Source organism: Osmia lignaria, chromosome 16 (genome assembly GCF_051020975.1).
Source record: "Osmia lignaria lignaria isolate PbOS001 chromosome 16, iyOsmLign1, whole genome shotgun sequence".
In the NCBI taxonomy this organism is placed as follows: Eukaryota; Metazoa; Arthropoda; class Insecta; order Hymenoptera; family Megachilidae; genus Osmia; species Osmia lignaria.
In genome coordinates this window covers 2,973,965-3,000,882 of record NC_135047.1, presented here as the reverse complement: position 1 = coordinate 3,000,882, position 26,918 = coordinate 2,973,965, and the positions used below count along the sequence as shown (strand labels likewise).

Genomic DNA, 26,918 nt, shown 5'->3' with positions numbered 1-26,918 from the left:
TGAGATTTACAACTCGTGAGGCGGTCGCGAGCAGCGGAGGGGGGAAAGTCGCCATTTATCCGGTCGCTTTTACCCATATCACCGCCACCGCCGCGTCGAAACAATGGGCGATGCGCGCGCTCTCGAAGGAGATTGTCTCGTGTCGTGATCGTGTCGTGTTATAATGCGAAACGCACGTTAGCCTGATACGTGTCTCGTGTTTCGGCAGCAACCTGTTATCTCGTACGTGTGCTCCGGTTTGTATTATACGATTCGGTGTCGTTGACGACGCCGTCGCCACCGTCGTGGAGCAGCAGAAGGCCTGCCAGCCAGCCCGTTTCGTTCTATCGTCGTTATTGGCGACGGCTGTGCGCGAGGATGCACGTTCAAAACAAACCCCCGTCGGTGAACCGGGGTCGATAATTTCCATCGCGTTATCAACGCGAGACGAGGCGTTGTCGCGATGCTCACCGTCTACGATTATCACGAAGGGCAGTTCCGTTTCAATACCCGTGACCCATGAGATTATTGGGAGAAACACCGAGGGCAAAGATAATAGCAGCACTGTTGCTCCTACGCGTTCTTGGACTTAGGAGTCTTCGACCGACGGTTTCTATGATACTCATCAATTCCTTTCTTTGGAGCGACGTTTTCGTGCTGAAATCGTTCCCTGGGCATATTCCGTTAACGTTATATTAACCGAATGTATCCGGCGAGGGTTTCGAAGGTACGAGAATACCATTGATACGTACTTTACGTATCAATTATTTATTTCTATTATTTTTCTTACTTCGAGAACATTTCTCTTACCCACAAAACACTGATTTACTATCTCGATAGAGATATTTTTCATTTCCAAGAAATATTTATATCCCTGTTTAATTAGAGAAATGTTTTCAGATTGATTATTTTTTAAGTTATACATATGTACAGCGATATCGTAATTACAAAGATTAATTCGCTCCGCTGAAATAACACAGCGGTCACATTTGCAATTTAATTGCATAAGCGGATCACCCCCCAGTTAAATTATACCCAAGTGGTATCAGTATTTATAAATAAAAATAAGAACATCTATTTAATTCTCTTATCACAATTTATGCGTATAAATGTTTTTAATTAATGATCGAACGGGTTAGATGTACTGTTATCATTTAGAAGTTGTTGTTTCAATGTTTTCCACGATGTTGTATCTTACACGCGTTATCTACGTGTGAATGTTTGCCTTGTCGTTCCTACAAATCTTCCGTGAAAACGTAAACATATGTGAACGGTAAATATTGAACGTGGAAAGCCGTGGAAAGGTCATTGTCACGCTAACAGCTTCGTAACCTTCGCTCCACGGTTGGTAGCACTGCATGCTGTTGAGAACACATACCGCGAATGATGTAACGGTAGACGCAACGTGTTACATATGCGTGTACGTCCATCATATTTTCACACGATTGTGAGACGATTGTGGAATACCTTGATCGGTACACTGAACTCCATATGTTTATTCTGTTATTCTTTTTTCCTATTAATAGATTCGCTGCTCGATAACGAGTCGCATTCGTATGGTACTTTTTCAGAAGAAATTTTATCAGTAATTCATTAACACGTTGAACGCCACTGTGAAAATGATCATTTATTATAATATGTATTGCAGCTCTAATTATTAAGAATAGAAATACTTAATTTTCAAATTTTAAGCCCTCTATTTACTATTTTACTTAAAATAATGTTCTTTTAATTTAGGCATGTGTAATTTGCAATGTCGGTCACCGGTGACCCCCATAGCGTTCAACGTGTTAACTAAGCTTTTCTATAATTCTTCGGTTTCTTGAGAAAATTAGAAATGATTTCAAATGCAATTTTTTCTAATTTACTTCTAATTCAATTTTAAATTAATTCCATCGGGAGCCGTGTTTCTGACACAGTCATCTCGAGAAAATTCATTTCCTTGCTTATATTAGAAATCGATCTATGATAGGTCAACGATTCCTAGCGATTCATAGGTACTCTATAAAACCAGAAGCAGTAGTCGTTTCTATAGGTCACCGTTAAAATATGTATCCTTATACCGTGTTCCATGAGTGATTCGAGTCAGAAAGTCGATGGATAATGAGAAAATGTTTCCATTTACGGTAAAGGTTTCTTACTCTGCGTTTCTCTTGGCTAGGATTCATGGAAAAACAGCGGCTCAGCGGTACGATGTTAATGTTAATCGAGTGTAAAACCAGAAATAAATCGATTTGACCGGTTCTCCGCAACGTGTTGTATAATGTCTGAGTACACTGGCGAAGAAAATTATAAAACAAATGTGTTAAAACATTTTTACACCTTCGTAATTTTGGAATAGGAAAAAAGAATCATAAGTTATTGAAATTAATCCCTTACAGAAAGATTTATGAATCTTTTTTATAAGTAAATTAAAAAAAATGAATTTAAGTATCTTTGTTTTATAATTTTATTCAACAGTGTACATATATTGACTTGTTTTCGAAAAACTGCGATGATATATCGCTGTTTTTTTGCATGCTCGATGGCGAGGTTGAGGATCAAAGCGTTTCGATGCTTCTTCTCGATGAAATATTCAACGATCCTGGAAAAAGAATACTATAGACGGTCGCGACGTTTGCACGCGATTAAATCCCATCGTACCGATCGTTCCGCCGGTTTATCTTGGCTCGTGCATCTGTTATTGAAATTCAAACGCCCTCGAACAGCTCAGGTAATCGTCGCTGAGACCTAGACAGAACGGTTTAAAGGACCGTTATCTTGATCTTAGTCTGGCTTGAGAATGCGAATCGTCATTAATCTCGTCACTGGTTGTAACAGAAGCCGACATTAATCTCGTTAAATTCATTCACACCATTCAATGTAATTGTAATCGTTAATGATGGAAGCTCGAATGCTCCCGTTTTCAAAAGGACAAAAGTATGAATGCTCATCATCTGTACATTCATCAATCACTCAAAATGATCTATTCTACTATCGTGTTAATTGGAGGTTTTTCATGGGTGTTCCAGTCATAATTTTCGGAGTAAAATGAGTAAAATGAGTAATTGATTTAGAAATATTAGTGTTAGATATTTGAAATGACGAGGTAATAGGAATAACAAATCTTAGGATTTCTATTTCGATAGCAGGCATCGCGAGAATGATAATCAAATTTTGTCAATCCACCCGTTAATTACAGTCGTCTTTGCAACGAATCGAACTCGTTTTCGCCCTGCTTTCCATTTGTTCGCCGGGAACGGAAACCCGTTCGTTTGAACTTTGCCAACGCAAAGACAGGCTGTCTCTCAAAGTTAGCGACAGTGTCCGCCCGTTTGGATCTCGGTGTGTCACGTCGACTAAAATATCCTTACCTCGGTATTCCTGCGACGTAACTCCGAACACCGTCACCTGTGACGATGTGTATCCGTTATAAAAAGATCGATACGACGTCGATCGAGCGGATACTTCGGAGCTGTATCGAGAATGAAATTCATGAACGTCGCTCGAGCGACACTTTGCCTTGCCGTTTTATGCCCTATGACTGGCCGCATCGGGCCGATATTGCATGAAAGTTTCACGCCGAAACGGGGATAGTTCCCCTCGACGTTTTCTCGCTTTTGGGATTTTCACGGAACGGTTTAAAATGAAGATTAACAGATACGAAATTGACGGTACGAAACTGGAGCGACGCTTGGGTGTTCGATAAATATCTTCGTTTCTTAGGAGTTTGACCTTTTTCCAGTAATAAAATATTTGGGTCAAAGAGGGAAATTTTTATCGCCAATCGTCGATAAAACAGTCAATTAAATTGCTCGCACGTTTTGCACGGAATGCAGATTGTGTCTGGGTGCATCGGCGTAAATTGCTTTCGATATTGCACATAATGGAATAATGCTTAGCCGGATGGATAAGAGTATTGAATATACGGTAAATTGTCATCGATCATAATATCATTGTTCCATCGATCATGATTATTACGCTGACACGAAAATAAACCGCCATTCGATACGTCGCGATGGCTTTGAAAGGCCATTGTTCTCGAGCATTGCAATTTCCCTCGTTGAATCCTCGATGCGTTGTGTTTACCTTCACGTGAAAGTTGCCTAATTCTTCGAATTCTAATTTTTCTAAAATGTATACTTTTCTATCGAGTGAACTTTGGATGCTCCAAAATTGAAAAGAAATTTAATTCTACTTTTCTTCTCTTGTAAGTTACAGTTAATTAGCTGTTCCAGAGTTTTTGTGGAACTTTATTTACATTTCCTTCTCCATTTGTTTGATCATTAACGAAAGGCAAACAGGTAACACAATTACTTGTTGGTTTACCTGCTCCTTCTACTTTTACACAGTTCCATTCGGAGGGTTGCAATTTGAGTTACTTTCCGGATCTTAAAATTTCCTTCTAGGAATATATTCTTCACGTTTCGAGCTATAAAAAATGTATAAGAAAAATTCAGATTTTCGCAAACCGATTTACGAGAGTACCTTCTTAAAATTCACGTAGCATCATAGACGAATATCCTTCTCGATTTTCCCGTTAGAAAGCACGTTTCATCGAAGAATCGTTGGCTCGATGACACGAAATCTTTCACGTAGCTCGAAATATCACGTCGGATTGTACGTTAGCCACGAATACGAGACCGGCTAAAGCGCAACACGTTCCATTCTATCGAGAAAATTATAGATCTCGCGAAGGATACGAATGAAAGTGCGGCCGGTGCATCATTCATTCGCGATTTCCGGCAACGTATACGTTGAGTGGGATGTTGGAGTTAAAGTAAGGCAGCCAGGGAAATTTATTGGACCATCCACGGTCCCGGGACGTGTGATTATTCGCTCGAGGCGGAGAATTTGTCGGTCTCTCCACGACACAGAGGAAGAATATCAATCGCCCTGAGGAACCTTCAGATCTCTGTGCGAAAACTTACTCGTTCCGATCAAGATTCTTCCGGAAGTTTCGGAAGCTAGAAACTCGCGATAACCCGGCTTCTCGTCGATTATATTATGATTAATTAAATCCGGAAGAGTTGCCGGAGGATAATTAGAACGGTCCAACGATGACTATGCAATTTTCTGACTGCCAATGCCATCCATTCGATGGCCCATCGATTTGGCTTAATTAATAGACAACTACTAAGTACCGTATACGGTAGAGAGAATTCTAATTACGCGAAGGGTACGTGCCACCCTGTTGCAATTAGAGTTACCATCTAGCCTTGAGCGTTCGAATATGAATCTCATCTTCGCAGGGGTTTATCCTCATTTCGAAGACGTTTGCGTTATGAATCCAATCTCAAAGTGATTAATCTATTTTCCATTTCCATCTCTCACAATTTTCTCTTCTTATTTGTGTACAGTTGTGTGCTATTTAAACCTCCCTTCGTTAACCCTTCTTTGGATTACAGGAGCACCAGGTGCTCTGAGAATTTTTTTAATTAATAATAATCTTTTAATGCACGTTGAAAATTTATGTAATATTCCATTATTTTATTAAGTTTGCTAAGGAAATTTGTTTGCACGTAGCAATTTGGTGGAATGGTATTTGAAATAATGACCCTAGGAAAGTGAACGAGGGTTGAAAGGAAGTGTAGGGGAAGAAGTGTCCCACCAGTTGCCTTGTTTGTCCACGTTCTTTATATGCGAAAACAGAAGGTTGTAGATTAGTCTCTCCCTAGGCTCTCCATGGGTTCCCCTAGGCTCCTCCCTTTACACTTACCCTTGACCCTAAGAAGGCGAACCGCTGTCTTAAATTCAGTTTACCAAATTGAGACATTCGATTGCAAGCTAGTTATTTTGAAATGCAAACACTTTACAACAAAAAAGTTGATAAATGCTTCGATTTTAATTGCAAATTTTATCTAGGTGCCTCGTTCATACATATGGATAAAGAGTAATGATTTTCAAGATTTTTAATCGCGCAGAAAGCACACGTATGCTCCCATTTTTATTTCTATTTTTCAATGAGAACGATCGTTTTATAGAAATCAGCTGTCCGCTGTTTTTATCTTTCTTTGTTTTGTAAATGGACGTCGCCAGTTCATCCACATTGCTCTTTTCAATTATCGAAGTTTCCTATGAAAGTTTCGTTCCAGTACCTTTGTATTAAAGTTGCAATGCTCTCCGTTAGAGTTTATGCTGTACATGCGGCTGAACTTGAAATACAATCCACAAGGAAAACGAGTTTTCCGTTTGAAGGAAATCGGATTTTCTCTGGTATCGAATTCTCCTTACCAGATGTTTGTTCGAGATGCGCCGTTTTCTTTTACATAATGTAAAAACATCTAAATCGATTCGAATGTTCGAAGGATTGTCTTATTCGTTAAACTAGTTTCAATTTAAAGCTGCAATTTCTGAAACCGATACTCCGGTACCGCTTTTATCGAGCAACGCAGCGATCAAAAGGATTAAACATATCGCAATTATCCATGCTGGTTAGCTCTCATCAAAATCTATAACGAACAATTTACTCTATCCTATTTCCCTTAGCCGGGCTGGGTTATTCGCGAATGTCGCGAACTTTGTCCCCGCGGTATCTCATTATCGCCGGTTTGCACCGTTTCCTTTCCGAACAGTCGGCGCGTGTTCTCTATAAACTCCGTGTGAAAATTTCACCGCGAGGAGTTTAGCGAGATTAAGGTCGGCCGTGGAGTTAGTAAGGCGAGGTTAAATGAAATTAGAACGCGAAGCTTCGACGATAAAGGGCGGTGGTCGCTCGCGGTTCTCTCTATCCTTGTTCGGTTCTCCCCGTGGCTGTTTTCCCATTTTCAGCAGTTTTCCTCGTTTGTAATGAGACTCGTTGTCAGGAAAGAGGGGTGGTAGTATTCGTTGAAAATGACCCGGTCGGATAGAAACGGGAATAACGAACGGGCCATTATTTTCTGCGTAATGCCGGTTCACTGATTTTCAAGGAAATTTTCCTCGTTAACTCGACTATGCAAATGCGATAGTGCAAGCGCGAAATGCAATAACCGATGAACAAGTGGAAACTGTACTAGACGTACAGTGCAGAAATCGTAATATTCGCTTTGTCCTTTGCTCCAAGATTTATGCGGTTCGACTGTACGTGTACCAGACACCGGTGGTTTGGCTGTAATGATACTCTTGTTACCAACGGTGTGTACAATGGTCTTTAGTCGACTGTCACAATAGAAATCGTATCTAGTACAGCACGCGTTGATATGGGTTATTAATGCGTTCAACACTGCGACGGTCATTAACGAGCGTTATCGCAACAGTTGCCGTTATCGCGGATCTAAGAGGAAAGGAATTAAAAGAAACTCTAAGTGAATGGTACCAGATTTTTTTTTACCTATACTACGGTAACGGTTTGAGAAATATTCATGAAATTGTAGCATCGCATACAAGTTGGCATAAATTCTGGTGTCTAGTTAGTTTTGACTATATGCGAATATATCAGTTTCTGATGCAAATGGGTTAAAAGTGATAATGGCCTGGCGACATGAACGGATATATTCTCTTCTCATGCAAATGGGTTAAAAGTAGAGTCATTTTCGAATGGCGCATACGTGTGTATATGGCAGGGTAAAAGCGTAAAATTTATTGAACTTATACACGTATGTACTAGCCGATGTATGTCTGACGTTTCTAAACGTATTCATTTATTAGACGATACATATTTTTATTTATATTTCATGAAAGAACACTTGGTATTTCAAGCGTTAAAGTAGACGGAACGAGCCGATACTTATTCGATAGTTTAGAAAACATTTAGGAAACGTCGCCGCCATGTATCAGCGCATCGGTCTGATTAATGATTTCGCGTTCATTCTCGCTCGTTGGTGATATAAATCTAGTTTTAGGCCGGTCTGGCAGGGCCGACGGGGATGACGGTTTGACGACTGATGCGTTGAATTCCGTCGAGACGCAAACGCGACCCGCGTGCCACGGATTAAGCGAAATGGGAAATTAAGTTGCAGCGTTCCGTCACGAGCGGTGTTCTGGTCTAGCAATCGCGTGCAGATTCAATTAACTGCAGTTGAAGAATTCCTGGCAGACTGCTTCTTATTTGGTAACGACCTATCTGTAACCAGCGCAACGACCCTGCCCATTGGCTGAGACAAGCGATCGGAATTCGATACATTTTGTAAATGTTCCAACGATTCAGTTGTCGTAGAATTTTCAGTGACTTTGATTGATACACTTTTCAAAGAAATAAATCCTTAACTTTTTTTTAAATGATCGATGTCCTCAAGATTCTACAAACTTTTAAACGATACTTCGAGTGAATATTAGTGCAATTTTCCTTAATGACTTGCTTAATTTAGTGGTTCGTAAATTGTAGTAAGAGGTGATAGAAACTGTCAGTTCTGGATCATTAAATTCAGCTATTAAGAAGAAATTATTACTACTGTCTTAACCCTTTAGTTTATAATATTGTGTCACACTCGTAATGGTTGAATTTAAGATTAATCATAATTATCTTCATTTTTCTCAAAATTGCAGTTGCGTATATTCTTGACGCAACCATAAGATTCCATAAAGTTATTATTCTCTCAGAAATTCGCATATTTCAGTGTCCACTTGCATAAGCAATAATTGCGGAATTTATACCTTTGCGTGAGAAAGTATTCGAGTTATTTTCTTTCCAATTCGAAATGTTTAACTGGAAATCACGTTACGGAAGATGAAAAATTTGACGCGAATTCTCGCCGCATTCCTCGCGCGTTTGCCAAAGAACTACTTTCCATTAACATTTAAACGACTCGTTGTTTCGCGTTTCGAGGGAATTAAGCGGACTTTGTCGCTCGTTGGCGTCGGGCATTGTTCTGCTCCAATAATTGCGTTTAGAATCAATTGGACGTGACGAAAAGGTTCTGCTACGCCGACGATGATTTAGGAACGACTGTGTAGCTGACTACGACAAACCTTGGTTTCAATATAGATCGATCAAACGTAATGAGGTGACAGGTTCACGCCGTTGCGATATCGAATTGCCCAAAATTGTTCCTTTGTATTCAGTGCTAGAATCATTATTCTGAAATACCATCAGACTCTTATTAAACCGGAGCCAAGACGCGTCCAATTAGGATTCTTAAATTTTTGTTGAAAAAAGATATATAAAATCAATTTGCAGTAAATCTTCAACTTTCAAAGTTTCAAGAGTTTCTGTGATTCAAAAATCTTCTGAACAGAGTCCATCGTTATTCTAACAATTTATGAATATTAAAATTTTACTGAGGGACAATGTATAAGAATGTACTGTGAATAATTCTGCAAGATCCTCGAATATCATTGGTCGACGGTATAATTTGGTCGGTCGAAAAAATTCGCCACCCTTCTTTGTCCTCCTGGGTCACTTTAATATCCATTCATATTCCAATGCCATTTGCAGCGGCATACATTTCGTATTCTCCGATTTTTCTACCGCCGACTTCTTCACCCTAGTTTCACCCTATCAGCTGTCTCGTCACGACGGACATAATATTCAGCGAAGCGAAATCGATAAGCGGACATCGAGCACGCGACGTGTTCCAAGTGGCTACATTGTATTTCGAACAGCTGCTTCCCTGGTTAATCTATCTGTTATTATCGTTGTTGTTCTTTAGCGAGCCAAGACTTGAGCGTATCTTTCAACGTGTAGCAATTGAAACGTTATGGTATTCCTTTGAACTGTGGACCAGCTGTTGGCCCATTAACCCTTCTACTTGAATGATTCTGCTTTTCCATTAATATTCTCGGATTTGTTTCTATTATTTATATAGGTCAACTTTATAATTTATTCAAAAATTATTTCTGCTTTCCTGTGAACACTTGTACTTACGCTAATTATTAATATTTTCAACTTTATTATTATTTTTTTAAGTATTTCAGAGTTTGATCAATTGCAGAGTTTTTTTTGAGGTTTTCAGACACAGTTTCAGTCATTAAATGGGCTATTAATTTAAGGTGCTAATTATTGCACAGTTTACTCTGTCTAAGTCTATAATACAGGAAAGAGGTTCGATTCACGTTGAAACGTAGCACGCGAGTACGCTGCCTAGAGAAACCATGATCAAACTAAATGGATCATGTAAACGCGATCTAACTAGGTGCATGCGGTTGCTTGGAAAATTCATAGGGAAAGGGGTTAAACGTTGAAGCGATACCCGGTAGAGTGGTGCATCCTTCTTGTGTGTTCACATGCAGACAGACCGTTTCGCTGCCTCTGAGTGCTGGAATCACAGTGGCCCAATTATCTTGTCGGCTATGAATTACATACAGCCTTCTACCGGCATCCTTGGTAAAAGCTGGTAAGACGAAACTTTTCACGCGTGTTCCTCCTTAAATTTCACCTGCATCTAACTCGTTGTTAGCGAACGCATCGTCGTCTCTCAAGAACCTGTGTTTCACCCTGTTTCCTTGTGCTGGACGCAATAATCGTATTTTTAGAAGATGAAGGAACAATATTTCTGGACGAGTGGTTGAATTTCCATAGGAATTCATCGATTTTGTAGAATTTCAAATTTTAAGTCAAGATGTATCAATGGAAATTCATTCTTCTGATCATAGGAAAGTTCTGAAAGTAGTCTTCGTTGACAAACTAAGTCATTACGAAGCATAAGCATTGTTTCTGCGGTTAATCTCTTTATCAGCACGTGGTTGGCAACCGGCCAGTCGACTTTCTCCTCGACTCTGAGACGGTTGTACGACGCCCTCGCCTTGTTTTCATTTTATCCGTTTCCACTTACAGATTCCGCCCACTCGGAGAATCAAACCGTAAAATGTCGAGCGTAGTTTTTCGTGTCGCTCTGATATACGAGCTGTCTGCGAGCTTTTACTCGGAGTATCCTATTCACGTGTTTTCTGCTATCCAGAGTGTAACTGCAATTACAATGCAACAAGACACGAGATGCATTTCTCTGCAACGCCGGTAAATTTCTTCTAATGCAAGGTTTTATTTAGATAAACACTATCTAATGCTTGTAAACAAGATTTCACCGTGTGTTTTCATCACCTGGCGTCCAATTAGCCTGATTTCTTGCATAGTTTTCCTTTCGAGTTATATTATTCTTAATCGTTGCCAACTAATTCATTTTCTAATCAGTTTCAAAACGACTTGAATACGACGATCAACAAGAAAGCAGGGCACGCATTGTTATTCGATCGTAAAAGGGTAAGATCGGAGGTTTCTCGTTGCCGGAAATGAAAAGGCTTTCAACATTTTACGCGTTCCATCGTGATGGACGGAATTTATCGGGGGTGTCGTTGACGGTGATATTTTTTAGCCGGCCGTTCGGGCGTGATCCATTGAGCGTGAAACCACGTGGTTGGCGGGAAGCCAATGCTGAGTTATGTTTATAACAACGTATTACAGATTCTACGTGGGATTCACCGTGCCTCGTAACGGTGATACTATGCGACCAGTACAACGCATACCGTCAGAAATCTTGGATCGTGTACCAAAACCATTCCGTAAGAATTCCTCTTAGCTTCCTGCTGCGTTCTTTTTTCCTACTTCGCAAGAATTTGTTTGGCCAACCGCCTGATTGATGCTTCTTCTACACCATGTTTCCTTTATTTTTCGAACACATAGGTTGGAAACGTTTCGCTTTGAATGCGTACACACTCTGACGGTGGTTTACGAGCAAATGAAGCGAAGCGATAGAAATTCTTATTCCTTTTGCATAAAAATTCAACCATTTCCTGCAGCAATTGGCTCTTTAATTCTCCACGGGTAATCTGACTATTTGATGGCACAAATAAAATTTCACACCTCTTCGAAATTTTAAAAGTTTCGAACATTTGGTGTAACGATATAGACTTTTTCTGAGATTTTCTGAAAATCTGAAGCAGCGAGGCGACCCAGTTTACCTGCAGAGAGTGAGAAAATATGTTTCGGGTTAATCTTATCGGAAAGTCTCTTGATATTTTGACTCTCGAAATTCTCGGCTTCAATTCGGTTTTAATGGAAATTCGAATCGTTTTCAGTTAAAGCGTGTCATCGGTTTTCGGTTGAAAAATTGAGCCGAAAGCGTATCGCGATGGAATTGAATCGACACGGTTCCGCTTGGAAAATACACGGCCACAGGGGAGCCGGGATGCGTTGAGAAGTTGAAATTGAAATTTAAACGACTTTTACGAGCCGCCTTTCAATGCAAAAGAACGACTAATTGGCGTGGCTTGTCAGCGAATAATGAATGTTAATTTCTGACAGAGACTCGTCATTCAATTAAAGCTCCTTCTCCGTTTCACTTTGTTCGCGGTCTTATCGCGTCGATTGGTTTCCAGCTGGAATTCTCTCCCCCCCCCCCCCCCCCCTGCTTTTTTTAAGCAGAACGATTCAATTATTTCGATCGAACGTGATTACGTAAATTTGCACGCGAACTCTTGCCACGTTTCACGATTAAACAGCATTTCTCTCAAGTATGCGGCAATCAGCGGGATCGTAAATTACGAAATTAAATTGCTTTCGTAAGGTTATCGGAACGTCGCCGAGGCGATATCATTCGTTACAAAAAATTTGCATGCATTCGGAACATAATGTTCCTTCAATTTTCTTTATCGAGCTTATACGCCACCCACGATTAACGTTTGATTCATCGATATCATTATTTTAAAGAACTGCTCTGCTAGGAATAATGAATCAGAAATGAATAACCACGAGGCGATTGAATAATTAATCTTATACATTTCTTTATTATCGTGACCTAATGAAAGCTTCAGTGAAATTCATTTTTTATTATCTTATCTCGCGTGTAAAATAACAATGACATTTCATGTTCCGACGAGATACGAAAACATGATTCGATGGAAATGTATATCATATAAAGAAGAAGATTGCCATTTGCTGTGATAATCGATTTATCTAAACGTATCGCCCTGTTTCTCTTATACTTTGGCTCGTCGAGTTTAAAGTACAAAGTTCAAATACAGCAGGATCTCGATTATCCAAACATCGGTTATCTAAACATTCGATTCATTTAACAAATGTTCTAAACATACGTCTATAAGAAAGAGAGAAAAAAATATCTGCAGAGAGTAACATGTAAACAGAAACATAAAACACGATTCCAAAATGTAAAAATAAGAAAAATGTCAGATTTCTGAAAATTTATTTGTCAAGAATTATAAACTTAACATACAGGTATGGTTAAGATAATAACCAGAATTTGTGTAAGGATTTTTTCACTTCTAACTGATGATGTAAGTCTCCTTGAACAAATTCTTTTTTGTCAGACATACTTGTAACGTCCTTGTCATTTTAAATTTTAAAAAAACATAGTTTATTCCTATCCTTAGAAGCGTGGCTATGATGAATGACTCAGATTTCTTTTCTATCTTAAAAATAAACAATTCTTCCTGGCAAGAGAGTGCAAATTTTTCTGTTTAGTCATTCTTTTAATTGTTGTTATTTTTGGGTGATCGAGGTTATTAAAAATAAAAATCAGATTTAGTTTTGTTAATTTTAGATAATGGATACTTCAGTTGCATAGCATAAATCTGCATCTATCCCATGTACAAAGGGTAACAATCTTCCTCTTTATAGAATAAAGAACAATTGATTCACTTAGGGCTCGTCACTTACCGCCCCTAAAGTGTCTCGCTGCACTATTTCCGTCTGCTTTCGGTGCTGTCGTAAAAAGACGCGTGGACGTGTATTAATAGATTGCTCGAGTACGCATCCTCGGTGACATCGCGTACCATCGAAGTTCAGCCAAAATTGCAACGCGAATTTCTCTTATGCAACCTTCAGCCAACACGAAAAACAATATCCCGTGTTCGAGTCACCAAATCGGTTCATCCGTTTCAAAACACACCCTCGTCGTACCATTTTGCAACCTTTCCATTTTCTAAAACTTTATATTTATTATTGCAAACATTTGCCATTGTTCAGATACCTATAATTGAGTACATACTTTATGAAATTAATAGATGTTGTAATTTTTAAAATCTTTTTGCTAATTATAATTTTCTTTGTTTCAGAATCACGAGTATGGCGGGTACGGAGACGAGCCACGACGTAAAAGGTATGTTTTATTTTTGAATATCATTTATTTATAATAGTTACATTAACAAGGTACGATTCGTTGAATTTCTATAAGAATTATTAGGAATTCTTTTTTTTTCTTTAATTAAAAATATTCATATTAGACATTATAAATTTCTGATAATAGAATTAAAATATTATGAAAATAATAGATAAAATTCGTCTACATAATGAAACCTTTAACAGCTTCAGCGTGGCAGTCAACTTGTTAATACGATAATCAATGCGTGCAAGTTAACCATAACTTAATTATACCTAAATTAAATTTTATTAGAGTGCGAAGTGTTAATAGAGTTTGTGCGAGGGATGACCATGCTTTACGTTGCTTTTATGACCCTTATAATTTGATGATCCCTTTTGTATCTAAAGGAAACTTGTTAAATTATATTTGATAGTATATTTAAAAAATATTAAAATACTATTTTTTCAAGATTGCGTATCTCTTTAGGGAAGGGTGGTCATCTTCATCTCCTCTGATTCCACCCTTGTTTAAGTAAGGCTTAAATATTGTAATGCCTCAAGGGATCGAAGTATCATAGATCATAATTTCACTTTTCATCGAATCGCAGCGCATCTTCAAAGAAATTCATATCCCCGGTTCATTCCGTCGCGAGATTCGCGTTTTCGCGACAGAAACTTAGGGAAGTCAAGTTCCATGGAGGTGGATATCATTCGATATCAAATTCCCGTCTCTCTGAATCACGCTTAACGCTCGAGTTAACTTCTTATTATTAGACTTGGCCGGAGCCGACTCATTGGGATCGGTCGGAAAGTTTGCGGACCGGCTGCGACGTTTTAATTAATTTCGACGTGTACGCGTCTGTCTCGCGACATTATCAACGGCCAATTCCCCCCCTTTAACGCATTATTGACCGATCGCGAATCCACTGTCATCCGCAAACCTTGTTCAATGACCACAAGTGTATTCGGCTTTACATATACATCAAATTGGACAATTACCAACCCTTATTCGGACAGATGGTTTCCTGTGGCCATTTTACTAAATTGGTGAATGTTAATTATCATTCTGCGGGCCAAACTTTGGAGGCTGGTGTCGTCTCTTCAACTTTAGTTCATCCAATTTGAGATCCTCGTTTACTCATCAGCGAACGATAATTATTTTCAGATAATTACAAAATAAAAAGAGAGAAAGTAGTCAGAATTCCACTGATATTTTGTTAATCTTGCAAATTTTATTGGGTCATATTAATTGCAATCATTTATCACCGTTTTAATTGAATTATTTTAATCTTGGAGATAAAGAATAAATGAACCACGGCGCAAATTTTCTTTTTCGTTACTGTTCAGCGACGAATCGTAGAATGTTTAATCATTCAGAGTAGGAGCAACAGATTCGCGGCGAATTGGCTATTTTGAATTGCAGAACCAGAGCACCCGGGTGTCTCCCTTTTTTTCCCACGGGGAAAAAAATGGTAGGCGGCTGAATTTCCAATTGGCCTCAAAGCGGAAGCGAAAGAATACGTTGATGAAAAATGTATAGGCAGCTATGTATCGATAGGTACTTCCAATTCGTTGTGTCTCGGCCTCGTCGAATCTTGGAAGGAAATTACCGGGACAATTTTTTCTTCGTTTCGTTTCTCTCGAGTAATCGAATATTCGCTCCGAACCCTTTTCTCAACCCGCTCGCGCCAGCTCTGATTTAATAAAAAATTTCGCCAACTGTGCGCTGGCTGATGTAATTTCACTGCGATTCAACGCTGCTCCATCCACTCTCCCCCCTCTTCGTTCCTACCCTATCCACCGGTGAAATGCAGAATTTTTCACTGTTCCATCTCGGTAAGAATTGCTCGATGTTGTATAATGGAGATACATCGAGTTACCGTTTGAAACGACTAAATTGTTACAATTGTTCGGTGACGTGGCGGCAATTCAGCCGTGAAAAAATTGCAAACATCGTTGACCCTTTATGCGTTCGTGAAAGTTTTCATGCGACGCGGAAAATTTCTCTCGTAAATTTGAAACTTCTCGCTGTGCGGCCAGTGTAACTTACAGTCTGCTTTAAATAATCGTATATATGAAAACTTGGTGCTGAAAGCTTTCGAAAAGAAGGGAGAAGGTATTTTATTTTACGAGGCATTAAAATTAGTAATAAGTTCGTAAGATGCTTAGGTATCGTTAAATAAAACATTAAAAAATATATCTAATCCTGACATTGCATAAAGTTACTTTTGAAAATCTGGATTATATTTCTTTTATCTGTTTCAGAGAAGACAATAACAAACCCAATCACGTTCTCCTCTTCACAATTATCAACCCGGTCTACCCCATCACTGTGGTAAGTGTTCTCTGCTACTTAATGTGTTCCAGGTTTCAGTCAGTGAAATTTGACTGAATTCACTATCGTCGAGTACATTCGCGCGCATGCAGAAAATCAGAGAAGAAAAATGTTGGAAAAAGGGGAAAGGGTGGAAAAGTTAGCAACAGAACGCAAGCATCGTATGTTTCACAGGCCGTCGTACTGCATTTTATTTCTGTTTTGCGCCAATAATAGATGAGCCCTGTCGCTGTTTCTGTCCCTCGAATAGTCGATGCTTGTGCGATCTGGCATTGTTCGCACTCCCATTCGCGAGTTCTCGCATAGTTTTCCGGTCACAATGCTTGGTGTTCTTTTCTCCCCCCCCTTTTTCCTTTTTCCTTCTTGCCGTTATCTCTGCGACGGACAGACGAACTAATTAAAGAGCCTCTTTAAGGACTTAAACGCGGATCGTGCAAGGCGTAACTTATCCTTTGCCATTTCGTTTTTCGTATGCACCTGGGCTTAGAAAATATCGTTATTACTCTGCAGAATTTAATTACTCGTTCGATGCGTTGATTGAAAGCTGCTTTCGAAGAAATCATAGATAGGTGTTATTCGAAACGGTGCTTCGCTGTTCAGCCTCGTTCGTTATTCTTTGCACGCCGCTCATTCTTCGTACAATGGCTGAATTCGAACGAGGAAAAATTGGAGAGACGTTCGATGATGGACGTTCGAAGTATTCTCGGTAAAACGTGCACGTTCGTTTATTAAAACTTTCCTCGAAGTTTCGTTCGTAACGCGTCAGCAATATGGAAAAGAAACACTATTAGCACAGTTCCTTCTATTCCTTCGATGGATCTTTTAACGTCGGAACTCTGTTGCCTCGCGATAACCTATCGATATTTTTACAAACGTTCCGCGTAACCCGTTGCAGTCCGATTTCTTCCCTTCCGTTCGTTACGATATGCAAATTATTCCAATAATTTCGAGGACTTTCACGGAGCCGCGTGTTACGAACCGATAAACGTCAACGCTCGCTGTAGCGATCCCCATAAATTGTCAGATTTAACCAATTTTCTTCCATTTCCCTGGTAATTCTGTTATTTCATCACGAGAAAATTTCAGAAAAATAGCTTTTCATACGGTAGGTCTCATTTGATCGCGAGTGTACCTATCATTTGTCACACGGTCTCGCGATTGCTATCAATCTCGTACATCACCAGCCTTGTTTACAGCAGACCGTGCATAGAAAAACGATCAAGCTATGTAAAAAGGACTATTTATCATCGTTGCAGAGGAATTTCTCGGATACCGTATGTAACCCACGTCTGGCATTCGCCTTAAGGTTAATACACACCCACACACGTGTCTCGTGTGTTCTTTGGACGCGATATTCGCGGCTTACCCTGTCTACTCAGATATTTTCGGCTCAATTAGAACGAGTCACCTGATAAATCATCGCGTTACACGGTATTTCTGTAAAGTTTCGAATCACGGGCTCGGGTTCGATTGAAAATAAAAAAAGCGTTTCACACTTCCCGCGATGTGCAACTAGTGAACCCGAAGCACGTACGTGTTTTAGCACGAACGGTTCGTAACTCTTTAGAGGTTGTTCTCGAGTACCGGTGACAAATTTTGAAGGCACGTATGGAATAAGCCGGTGCCAGCTTTTCGACATCGCTCAAAAGAACGCCACCATCAGTCACGCGGGTTTACGCGAACCGAATACGAATTTTCCCCGCATGTAAACGTGCAACGGCTCGATATATCATACACGGTGGTACAAAAGAAAATGGAAAATTTCAAGTTCACCTTTCGTTATTCGGAATTGGAATTCTTCCTTCCAACGGAATACCCTGAAATAATTCTCCCTCTGTGTAGAGCAATATTTCTTTCTGAAATATGAAACATGCATAGTAATTTGACTTTTCATTAATTCAAGGTAATCGGCCTAAAATCAATTTTCATTTATCAAAAGTTTTACACGAAGTTTCAAATAAAATTGTCAACTATTGCAAAGTACTCTGTGTATACACAATCTTGTGTATTAAGTTAAGTCGGAAACTGTAGGTAGCAATGAATTTTCACGCGCTTTAATCCCGGTAATAAATCATCAACGGGGCGCCCGTTTGAGTCAGCGGATTAAGATTAACACCTTAGGAAGCGGCTCTGCGGTGTCTCTGGTACGATGGAGTGCTTTTATTTGAAATACCATGCTATATTACTTCGGCTCCGGATAGATGTTATTTTAAAGTGACGGCGTTTCGTCGAATTTATATGGCGCTACTTGCTGTCCGCACGTCACCGATAGCACCCCTTCCAATGAAAATATTTTAATTGGCCATGCTCCACATTTCACCGAACAACTTTGCACGGTCTTCCATTTTTAGCCGAAAATTTGGAATTTTATCTTTTTGAATATCCTTTTCTCTACCCTAAATATTTTGAATTATAATTAGTATAATTTTCAATATTTTTTCCAGTCAAATATTTATGTACCTTTGAAAATTGTAATATGCTTCAAATTAGCAAATGGCAGTGTGTTTTATAGGTTCATCAGCCGAGTCATTAAATCCATTTTCCTCTACGTTCAATTTACTCGCTCGTAACTCGTGACACGAAATGAAGTTCCATGTTAGAACCGGGCTGCAACCAAAGCCTGCAAGCTTTCGTTGGTGTCTGGAGGACACTAGGCTAGAATTATATTCCCATACGCGGTAAGAAGATGTTTTCCGCGGTTTTCGTTACACGGTGTATAAAGCAGCTCCATGCGTTTAATGTCTACGACCTACTTCTCTCGTCTACCGGGAGAAAGGTTGTCTCTCGCATTTCTTATGCATTCACTTCCCATTTGCAACTAACGCGAACGCGGAACTTCCTACGACAAATCCGTGAAAACCTCTTTGTATTTGGAGAAAAGCTTTGAGTTTCATTCGGCGTTGAAAGGAGAGACAAATTTTTAAGTCACGGTCAAAGAATTTCCCGAAAGATGGGGTAGAATTAAACCGCACCTTTTAAATAAAAAAGTTTTTAATTTAATTTTCTATATCTTTTCAAAAGACTGAATGTTTCTTAGAAACTTCTCGGGATACATTTTTAGCGTGTTTCTTTTAATTTAAAATCCTTGCACGAGAACGGATTCCTAGGTCCGCGATAAATAATTCACCCCCTCCGTTAAAATCAGACATATGGTAAGCTTCGAAGATAAGGGCGGAAGTGTAGATAAGAGGAAGAAATAGGAACTTTGCTTCCAAAGTGGATTACCTCTTCCGTTTACCAAGTTCGTTCGTGCAGAATGCGATTTCGTCGCTTTTCCTCCTTTTCCCTCTCGTTATCCAGCAGTTAACAGAGCCGAAGACAGTTTGTCCCGACCGGTATTTTCTACGATTTAAATAGAAATCTACGATCGAGGTCCGGTTACTGCAGCGGGTGTAACCTTATCGGCCCGTTTCAATGCTTCTTCTAGAGTTGCTCGAGTACTTAGAACTTAGAGAATCTAACTCTGTATACCGTTAGGGAGCTGGACTTGCGTTTAACCGCCTACACCGGCTTCGGTTTTTCTGCTCCGAGTTTGCGCAACTTTCTATCGCAAAATCTGGGATCACACTGGAAAGATTGCTCTACTTTCTATTTATCACGATCGTTTATCATTCGATCCTTGCGTTCGCGAAATTTTAATATTGATACGCAGGTGTCTAGGATTTTAACGCCGTTGCAAATGAAAATAATTTCGAAAAGCTGGCTAGCCTTTATCAGACCGACGATTCCGGATCGATTTTTATCACAAGGGAATAAAAATTCGCGTTTTATTAGCGGCTAGAAAAAAAATAGTCCCTCGTCGAAGCGTATCCTGGCAGGCCGGACTAACGACGCTCGTTTGAATTTTATTTCGTCGGGTTTATCGCTCCCGGACGGGATGCTGCGCGATCAATTTCAGCGGGATATGAACCATTCGGACTGGAATAATGCGAATTAATTTTCGGTTCCTCGGGAACAAATGCTTTCCCGTTGGATATTGCGTTTCAAAATAAATTTCTATGTTTCGTTATGCGCCCCGGGGTGGTTTACTTTTCAATGTTTTGCGGTGATCATGAATTGAATTTTACGTACGAGTTTATTTGTTGTACGGATGGATCGAGTTTGAAATTTATAGAAAGAATTTAGAATCGAATTTAGCACCGTCTTTCTAAATATTAATATCGTTTCCTTTATCCAATTATCTCGTAGGAAAGTTTTGAAATATTCGTTCCGTTCGAGCGAACGAGGCCGTAACCGTGAATAAATCGAAGCAAAACGCGGCCCCCGTTTCCTTTCTTCCCGGGTAGAACCCGTTTCCCGACTGTTCGCGTTAGAAGTTTGACGGATAAAAGAATCGCCTTTCAGGAAGTAGCTTATAAGTAGAAAACAAGTGGAAGGTAAAGGAAGCAGAAGAGAGCCTAACATCGGGAAAGCCGTTCTTTTCTTTTTTATTTGCCCCCTACGAACATTCTTAAAGTGCTCCGAGAGTCTGTCCTCAAAAGTTCGATTCTATGAAAGTCCACGAGAATGCTCTCGATTTTCCACAATACCGTGGCGCCCTTTTAAATTGCAATCGACCGTGCAACCGTTCCTCATTCAAGGATTTCGAACGGTTCAAAGCTGCTGTACGACGGATCTGTAAATGAACGATGTTACACTTGAATCGGCAAGACGATCGATTCGATTCAACTATTCAATTGTTCACGTTTAGGTGATAAATATTTGTATATTTATAATATTTTCTATCAGGGCGAGTTATAACATTGTTAGAATATACAGTGAACGTGTGAATTTTAATTACTTATAACTTTTTTATAACTTTAAAGGCTCACATAAAAAAGTTGAAAAATTACCATTCACTATTTTTTTTCACGATACCAACAAATTGTAATTTTTTAAAACCATGAAAATATTTTAGTGAATTAATTTTTATAGCTTCTCAAAAAACCTCCAGTTATTTAGTATAATTGTAATCGAGGTATTTTATAAAATTTATTGTGAACTACAATGATATTTAATCCTTTCGGTATTATAATAAATACTTTCGACGATTAGGTCAGCCATGCACAAAGTACGTCTTCTTCGTGGGTTATCAAAGGTTCCCGGAAGCTTTGTAAAATCATTTTGATATACGTTGAAAATCCAAGCCACGTTTGCGTAGGAAGGAAGATAATTAGAGAAACTGACATTATTTTAGACGCGTCCAATCGTAACTCGAAACATGGCGATAAATCGTCGGTAGGATGAGATAAACGAGAACCCGTGGAAATAATGAAAAGCAAAAGGGAAAGCATCTAACTTCCTGTCAGAAGCACGAATTTATAACCCATCCTAATGAATTTTCGCGTCTGTCTTCAATCGCCCGAGATTCGTTCGCTGCAACGCGAATGCATTTTTATGCACTCGTTCGATTCCCCGGTATCGACAGGACATTGCCGTTCCCTAATTACACGTGTCGTCTAAACGACCAATCGGTTTCATCTTGGAGCCGATAAAACTGAATTGCGATCGGTCACGCGAATCAGTTTCGAGCCACTCGTGCCAGATTCAAATGAAACGATAAATTATTCCTGATCGAATGCAATTGATACGCGGACCGATTGGCTCTCAATGAGGACGCGTTCGTCGGCTTTTGCGAACTGTAATAATTGTTACGGCGCTGTCCGTGAAATCGATTAAAAATAAACCGTGCGAGGTAATCGAGGATTTTATTAAACGGTTCGCTGTTCCGATGCCTTGCATTGTTACCTCCGCTTCAGCCGCCGGGTATTTTGATTAATTTTACTCGAGTGGTATCATAATATTCAACTAGAACAGATTCTCGTCATTAGTCGAGGGAGGATTAATTCGTTGAACAGGCGAGACAGCAATTTCTTGAAACGATCAATGTTTCATTCTCCGGTTTCAGTTTTCTAAGGGTTGCTGTTGAGGATGTCTTGTTTGAGCATCGCGGTAGAATCACTTATTCTGATTAACTTTGTACTCTATTGATTCATTACATTCATTTTGCAATTTACTCGGTGAAAATTAAATAATATATGTATATACATTGTTAATACAATATTGTCAATTACGTCAATGTTTATTGACAATTGATAGTATTCGATGATGTTTAATCAAATGATTGATTTTTTAATTTTTTGAATATTTAATTATTCTTAGACAAAAATGAAATGCCATTTTATCAACCCAATAAAAAAATTCTTGGATTTAATTAAAGTACAGTTTATTATAAATTTCATGGATAACAGATGGTGTTAAGTGTTACAAATATTTTGAAAAAAAGGCGTGAAACATAAGAACACTCGGTCCACGGGTATTGCGTTACGATTTGTTCTGGCACACGTACGTATCAGGAATCAGTGAAATTTTTCCCTGCTTCTTCTGCTCGCACTCGATAGTGTTCCATTTTAACGACTCTCCAACAGTGACCGAGGTAGGGTGTGGTTGAAGTAGTCGGGAAAAGTGGTAGGCCGTGTTTGAATCCATCAAGCTGTGCTCTTTTTCCGGCTCTAGTCGATAATCGATAAAACCCACCCTTTCCTCTCGCCCACGCTCTTTTCTCTTCTACTGTCTTTCGTTACACCTTTAGGCGAATGGGTGTGGAACGAGCTGCCCACCTATGGGCCATCGTTCCATTATTTTTCAAACATATATTTTTCACCAAAATATCAACGATTTGTATCTGTTTCCTAAGCGACACCCCTGAGAACCGTAGTGTTTCCTTAGCAATCAAATACTTATCGTCATCTCTGAGATTTCATCAGGCTTATATTAAGAATCCCAACTTAATTAGAAATATTACACATAAATGAAATTATTATTCTAAGGTTATAGAATGTGTTGAACTTTCAAAGCCTCGATTAATTAATAATCTATATCAAATAATCAATAGAAACTGTGTTTTTACCAATGGTAGACGTATCAATGTCCTTGAGAAATCTAGGTTTTCTCCTCACGAATCGAAACGACCCTCTCAAGCTGACGTCTTTCTGTCTTCCAGTGTCACCCATACGTGGGTGGACGAATCGTTTCGAAGAGATTCACGATCTCTCGGCTACTGCGTTTTATTCCTTCTGGCTGGGATCAGCTTTTTCTCATGCTATCACCGACGTCGTTTGATTTATGTCGATGAACTTGCTTTCACGTTCGAGAAGCTTTTCAGCCTCTGTTCGGATCGATTAGTCCCGTGTCTTTTTTCCTAGTCGAGCGTATTTGTACTCGTCAAAATTCGAACTCCCGAGAGGTCGAGGCACGGTTGCGGTAAAGGTAGAATCAGGCCTATCACCAAAATAGAGTCCCGATGGTAGAGCCAGTTGACAGCGTGCCATAAATATTGATTTTTCCGCATAGCCGACCGGAAAGTTCGTGACATATAGCAGGGAAATTCTTGAACGTGCCTGAGAACGACCCTATATAATCATTAGAAATTTAAGAGACAGTGTTGTGACAGCGCTGACCGACACCATGTATCACTTTGAGTTCAGCTGGTTACATTGTAAACGTGTCATAGTGCTTCTCAAGACGAATTCATTAAGCTTTAATGTATACACTCGATTTTAATGAGTTTTCAAAATATAACGTTTACGAATTTCCCGATTTTCAGTGGATACGTCTTGGTTTGAGTAGCAAGTAGTAAAAGCGGCCCTATTGTTGCGATAAGTGCTACACCGGGAGTCTACTCTAGAAACGGCGGATCAAAAGAATAAGAAACCGCGACAATAGGGCCGCTTTTGTGACTCAAACCAAGACGTATCTACTGAAAATCGGGAAATTTGTAAACGTTATATCTTGAAAACTAATTAAAATCACATGATCTGAAAAAAAATACATGGTTCCATTTAAAAAACAAAACTTGACCATCGTATCTCTTAAATTAATAATGCAAAAGATTTTTCACTTCGGCCAAAATATAGTTTCCATTTTACAATTTTCATATCAACAATTTTTTGTATTATTAATTACGGCTTTGTCAGACTCGGTTTATATATTAGAGTCGTTGGGTTCATGATGCTCATAGGTTTTTGAACGTTATTATAGAAAAGTGTCCTCGGATAAAGTGGTTGCTTTCTTTTCCTCGAGCCTTTTAAAAGACGTCTATAAAAGACACAAACCAAACTGAGTGCCTTCAGCGTCGGTAATTCACGAATTATATCGAGCGTTCGTACATGCAGTTAAGTCCGCGTTTCTATTCCCAGCAGTTGTAACGAAATTGCTCTTCGTTAGGAACTTCCGTTTGAGTTCCTATTACCGCCTACAACTACCATTGTAACTACGGTTCGCGTGGACTGTAATTTCTATCCTAGAAGTAAATTCATTCCTGTTCTAGACACTTTGCATCTTTCAATGAATATAGATGAAAGCTTTCGATATAATATGTAATAAATTGTTTCAAAAGTTTCATCTAAAATTTTGAACGATTACTTAAAGTAGTTATATATATTTTCTTTAAATCTTATTGGATAAATTTTGAATCAGAGAGGAAAACAGAGATTACCGGTGTTAATGATACGGTCGAAATTCTTGGGACAGATACACGTAATCCTAGATTTCTGGTACACTATACAAGGGATCAAGCAATCCCCAGAACCCATCAGAAGAGCTACCAGGTTTCAGGGTCTTAGTGGTTCCGAGTATTATGGGATTTCACGTGCTTGTAAAGCATGTAGGATCCTAGGATGTTTCAAATCCTCAGGATTCTTCGTTGCACTATATTTTCAGCTTTACTCTGATCAGAATTGTTCGCACCTTATAAGAATCCGGAATATATTTGTATCCTAAGGGTTCGTGTAAGTTTTAAATTATTCAAGATCGATGAACCCAAAGTAACTATAAACTTGCTCCTCCAAGTTCGATGTCATCCCCATAGGACTGCAGGGGTAGAGGGTCACTAAATCAGGTCCCACAGGTGCGAGGTCTTTTACGTCACATTTTTCCAGACTGAAATCGATCCATTAAACCTGATTTACTGGTGTAAAGTTCATCTACCCTTATTTCTTTTCGAAAACTCCATTTCGTTGTCAGTTTAAAAAGAAAACACGGCATTATTTTCTCGCGTTCCTCGTTACACGCATTACGGCTCGACTTAGCATGGAAAAAACGAGGTTGTTAATCACGTCGCACCTTTCGCTTCTAATTTTATCGTCAAGCACGCTCGCACGTCTGATTCGCGTCTGGATCGCGTCCCGAGCGCGTCGAAGCTTATGCACGCGGATCGCGTGACTGCATAACACATGCCTCTTGCTCGCGTTGAATTCGCAAGCGCGCGAAACCGTGTGGCTGGCTGTATCCTCGCGCGTGACAGAGCAACAACCGCGTTTCCCGCCGCAATAAATCCGTATCAGGCGAATCTAGCCCGCCCGTTTACCTTCGATTAATTCCCTCGCGGACAGATTCAATTGATACACCAGCCTCGTAACACATGCCTGATACGGGGTGTTTTTTTTTTTTTCACTTTTCTACCTCTGTGACAGCCGACGCGTTTACCCTGTACGTACAAACAGCCGATTACGAATAACCGTTTGAATTACTCGCGCGCGTGGAAAAATCTCGATTGGCCAGGCATTCGATAGAACAGATGTTTTCGCGCGACCGTTCAAATAAGCAAAACGAACGAACGCTGTCCGAGCTGTGCAATTGCGCTAAATATAAACAGATACGTACAGTGAGGCGCAAAAGTATTCGTACCCGTCTCAATTAATGACCTTTTAAGCGTGATAATGGATTCGAGAACTGTTTCTTGTAGTATTAGTTATATTTTGAAAAACTGTCTTATTTGGATATTTTCAAGTGATAATAAATTGCATTTGGGATAGTAATTATCATATTACTATCAAAATTATTAAATCATAATTCTAAATTCTAAATTATAATTTAATAATTTTGGGTTAAATTTCACTTAATTACTTATCAAAATTATTAAATTATCCCAGAATTGTTATTCAATAGAATTGTTATTCTATGGAATACCAATTTTAAATTATAATTCTAAATTCTAAATTATAATATTCAATAGAACAACAATTCTAAACTATAATTTAATAATTCTGGATTAAATTTCGCTGTAGTGAAAGGGTTAATTAGGGCCCTGATACGAAAATTAAAATTAAAATTGCAATATACGAATAATTGAAACAGTACTCCAACAAGATTTTATTAATATAAAAGGGTAGCGGTACACATCATTGTCATGGTTATCGAAAGTAACGTTTTTACTTCGTTTGGTCAAGCCACGAAAAGTGTTTCTAAATAAAGGCTTGTCCGTTTCCGTGTGCGAAGCGGGCACTGAAACTCGTCTTGTTTGCTGTGCTTCTAGAGTCGATGACTGTTTCCTCAACTACGAGGTTTGTTTAAGCGTGATTGATGGGGGTGCACGTATCTCGCGAAAGTGCTTCTAATTTTCCTTAATTCGTTACCTTCCTGCAATTCGTCTCTGAACGTGTTAACCAGGGAAAACGAGTTAACTATGACGCTTGAGTGAAAGACACGTGGAACTTGATAATCCTTTTAGCGAAATACTTCCCTCTTAGATCGTATCATTCCATTCGAATTAACATGTTTCAGTTGAAACTATCAATTTGTTATTCTATATTGTTACATTAATGTAAAAATATAATAACGTCTTATTTCATTTGATTTTAATCTGTTCTTTCATTAAAAACTTAATTATGATATATTGTATGATAACGTTGGGTA

The 26,918-nt window shown here is 39.1% G+C and overlaps 1 protein-coding gene across 3 annotated transcripts in view; it reads left to right on the top strand.

The window, feature by feature from the left end:
* The window catches only part of sm (heterogeneous nuclear ribonucleoprotein L), a 110,100-nt gene that overhangs the window by 396 nt on the left and 82,786 nt on the right, over positions 1–26,918 (top strand). For 2 of the 3 annotated variants that reach the window (XM_034316788.2, XM_034316785.2), the window contains exons 2-3: positions 13,885–13,928; positions 16,175–16,244. In XM_034316788.2, the coding sequence (XP_034172679.1) occupies positions 13,885–13,928; positions 16,175–16,244 (114 nt within the window). Of the gene's footprint in view, positions 1–124; positions 707–13,884; positions 13,929–16,174; positions 16,245–26,918 lie in introns of those variants that run through there. The other variant, XM_034316786.2, reaches the window with a different exon arrangement.